General features: G+C 46.7%; 1 protein-coding gene across 1 annotated transcript in view; it reads left to right on the forward strand.

The window, feature by feature from the left end:
• The window catches only part of FNDC3B (fibronectin type III domain containing 3B), a 269,959-nt gene that overhangs the window by 237,621 nt on the left and 29,480 nt on the right, over nucleotides 1–2,858 (forward strand). The window contains exon 26 of the mRNA XM_015564176.1: nucleotides 2,443–2,655. Coding sequence (XP_015419662.1) covers nucleotides 2,443–2,655 — 213 coding nt within the window. The remainder of the gene's footprint in view (nucleotides 1–2,442; nucleotides 2,656–2,858) is intronic.

Consider the following 2,858-nt stretch of genomic DNA (forward strand, 5'->3'; position numbering starts at 1 on the left):
AATGGAGGAGGAAATGGTAAACTCATTGCTGGTCTGCTGTTAGTTCAAATTCTTCCCCAAATTCTCCAGCTGCTACTTTCTTTTCGGAGTTCTTAAACAGCTGCTCATTTATTTTGTCCGGGTTTAATAGCTTCATTCAGTGTAGAGACAGGGTGGAGTGAGTTCCTTCTCACCTGAAATTAATCTGGTTTGTTTGTTTTCTTCTTAGCAATCTACAGGCATCCTATATAATAAAAGGGTAATATGCAAATCGGCCAAACAGTGGAATAACTGGTCACTATGATGTACACTGACCACCAGGGGGCAGACACTCGATGCAGGAGCTGCCCCCTTGAGGTCAGTGCGCTCCCACAGGGGAGCAGCACTCAGCCAAAAGCCCAGCAGCTGGGCTAAGGATGTCGGACTGCATCAGTGAGCGAGCCTAAGCATCAGTTGGACATCCCTTGAGGGCTCCCGGACTGCAGGCTGGGCTGAGGGATTTACCCCTCCTCCCCCCCGCCCCCCGCTAACAGCACAAATCTCGTGCACCGGGCTTCTAGTATTATTATAATGACTTGCTAAATTATGTAATCTTTACATTTGAAGAATTAATGCCCTTTTTAGGTCACAGGCTTCATTTAGCTATAGTAATACTTAAGTGATATTTCCTATTATTATTATATATACTTAATATATATAATATATATAAGCAATAATTGTAAATGAGAAGTGCATAAACCTAAATTATAGGAATATTTTAAACTAATCTGTTTCCTAAGAATTTATCTCTTTGACTACATTTTTTATTATCATGTGCTTTAAAACACTTTTAAATTCAACTCAAGTTTCAATGTGACACCACACTGCCCAGTACCTAGCTAGCAGGCGTTCTGGTGGAGATTCCACTGTAGGCCCTGTCACGGGCATGAGGAAAAGGAGGAGATGCAGACCTGGAGTAGTCTTGAAGTGGGTGAAGCTGTGGACATGTCTGAGGCTACCAAGAGAAATGCCCATATTGTACAGGAGAAGGGAAGGAGAGCAGAGGGAGAGAGGGGCTGTGTGTGAGCCCTTTGGTCTGAGTAGAGGAGAACACCTCCAAATGTCAGGAGGAAACAAGCTTCAAGAACATTCTGTCACTGCAGAAAGAGGGGTCGAGGATGAGGATGGAGCAGTGCCGTCAATGTGTTGTATCATGACCTCACGGAACTGTTTCAGTCACTTAGGAAGGAAATAAAGGAACAAGAACAATAGAAATAATAGGATATTAATTTGCATATGCACTGTAACTCTATTGGTTGTCAATCCTAGACTATGAGGGCAGTGTTAACATCTTTATTACCCATAACACAGCCCAGGGTAAATGTCCAGTGGAGATTTTTGCACATCTGTACCTCACCCTGTAACCACCACTGTCAGCACTTGGCTCTGGGGAAGGACTAGTAGAGATGCTGACTAAGCTAGAAAAGGGAGGGGAAATGCCCTGTGGAAGAGCTGTTTTCCTTTGTTTTTTGAAATGAAGGAGACTCGTTTGTTCTCTCTTCCATTTATTCTTTATTAGAGGCCTGGTGCACGAAATTCGTGCATGGGAGGCGGAGGGGTCCCCTCAGCCTGGCCTGCACCCTCTCCAATCGGGGATCCCTCTCGCAATCCAGAACCACTGGCTCCTAAGCGCTCACCTGCCTGTCTGCCTGATGCCCGTAACTGCTCTCCTGCCTGCTTGATGGCCCTAACTGCTCTCCCCTCCTGGCCTGATCCCCCTAACTGCCTATCTGCACTCCCCTCCTGGCATGATCCCCCTGGCCTAAACCCCCTAACTGCACATCTGCTCTCCCTTCCTCTCCATGCCTTCAGACCCCAGCACAGAAGTGCTGAGAGCTCTCCACTGAGGCCCCGCCCCCATCCTGATGCCCCCCACCCGCTCCGGGCCAGGTGGCACAGCAGACCTGTAAGTGCCTCCTCTGGGGGGCCGCCCCCAGCAGCAGCCTCAAGTCCCCGCCTCCATCCCCGCCCACCAGCTCCTGTTCGTGTGCAGCCTGTTGAAAGGTGGTGACTGGAACACCGTTAGGACCAATTAGCATATTACCTCTTAATAGATATAGAAAGCCCACTTACTTCCAAAACTGACTGCACAGCAGCTAAAGGATGGCTGAGCAAACTACAAAAGCATGTCTTTGGGATGTCTTACCTCAGTCAACAGCCTTTTCCTTTCTTTTAAATTAAGGAACTAAGGGTTATCTTGCTGATGTGCTTCATTTTTTAATTCTTTTGCTATTTTTTGGACAGAGTATAATCTGTCCCCCTACCTGCCCAGTTTTCTCTTTGTCCTGAATTACTTTAATTTGTTTTTCTAATTCTATGGTATTGCTTTAGGGGCGAGTAACAAATACTCCACAGAATGTTTATTTCATATGAGGAATTCCTGTTTCTTAAACCTGTAATACTTTTCTTTCTTTATTTTTCCAGGATCAGGATTCAGGCCATAAATGAAATTGGAGCTGGACCCTTTAGTCAGTTCATTAAAGCAAAAACTCGGCCATTACCACCTTTGCCTCCTAGGCTCGAGTGTGCTGCGGCCGGGCCTCAGAGCCTGAAGCTGAAGTGGGGAGACAGCAACGCCAAGATGCACGCTGCTGAGGACACGGTGTACACCCTGCAGCTGGAGGACAGGAACAAGAGGTAGGGCGGGGCGGGGCGGCGGGGCGGGAAAGGCTGTAGCTCTGGCTTTGGGATGAAGCCCTCTTGTTTATCTGTGCTCCAAAAACAGTCTTCGTCTTTGTGGAAAGATTTCCTATGTCTTTAGGTCCTGCATTTTTTTACTCAAAGTTATACCTTCTAGTCCTCACTTGGAATTTCTAAACCAACATTCTAAAGATCCTGAT

The sequence above is a fragment of the Myotis davidii genome, unplaced genomic scaffold (assembly GCF_000327345.1).
Source record: "Myotis davidii unplaced genomic scaffold, ASM32734v1 scaffold115, whole genome shotgun sequence".
Classification (NCBI taxonomy): domain Eukaryota; kingdom Metazoa; phylum Chordata; class Mammalia; order Chiroptera; family Vespertilionidae; genus Myotis; species Myotis davidii.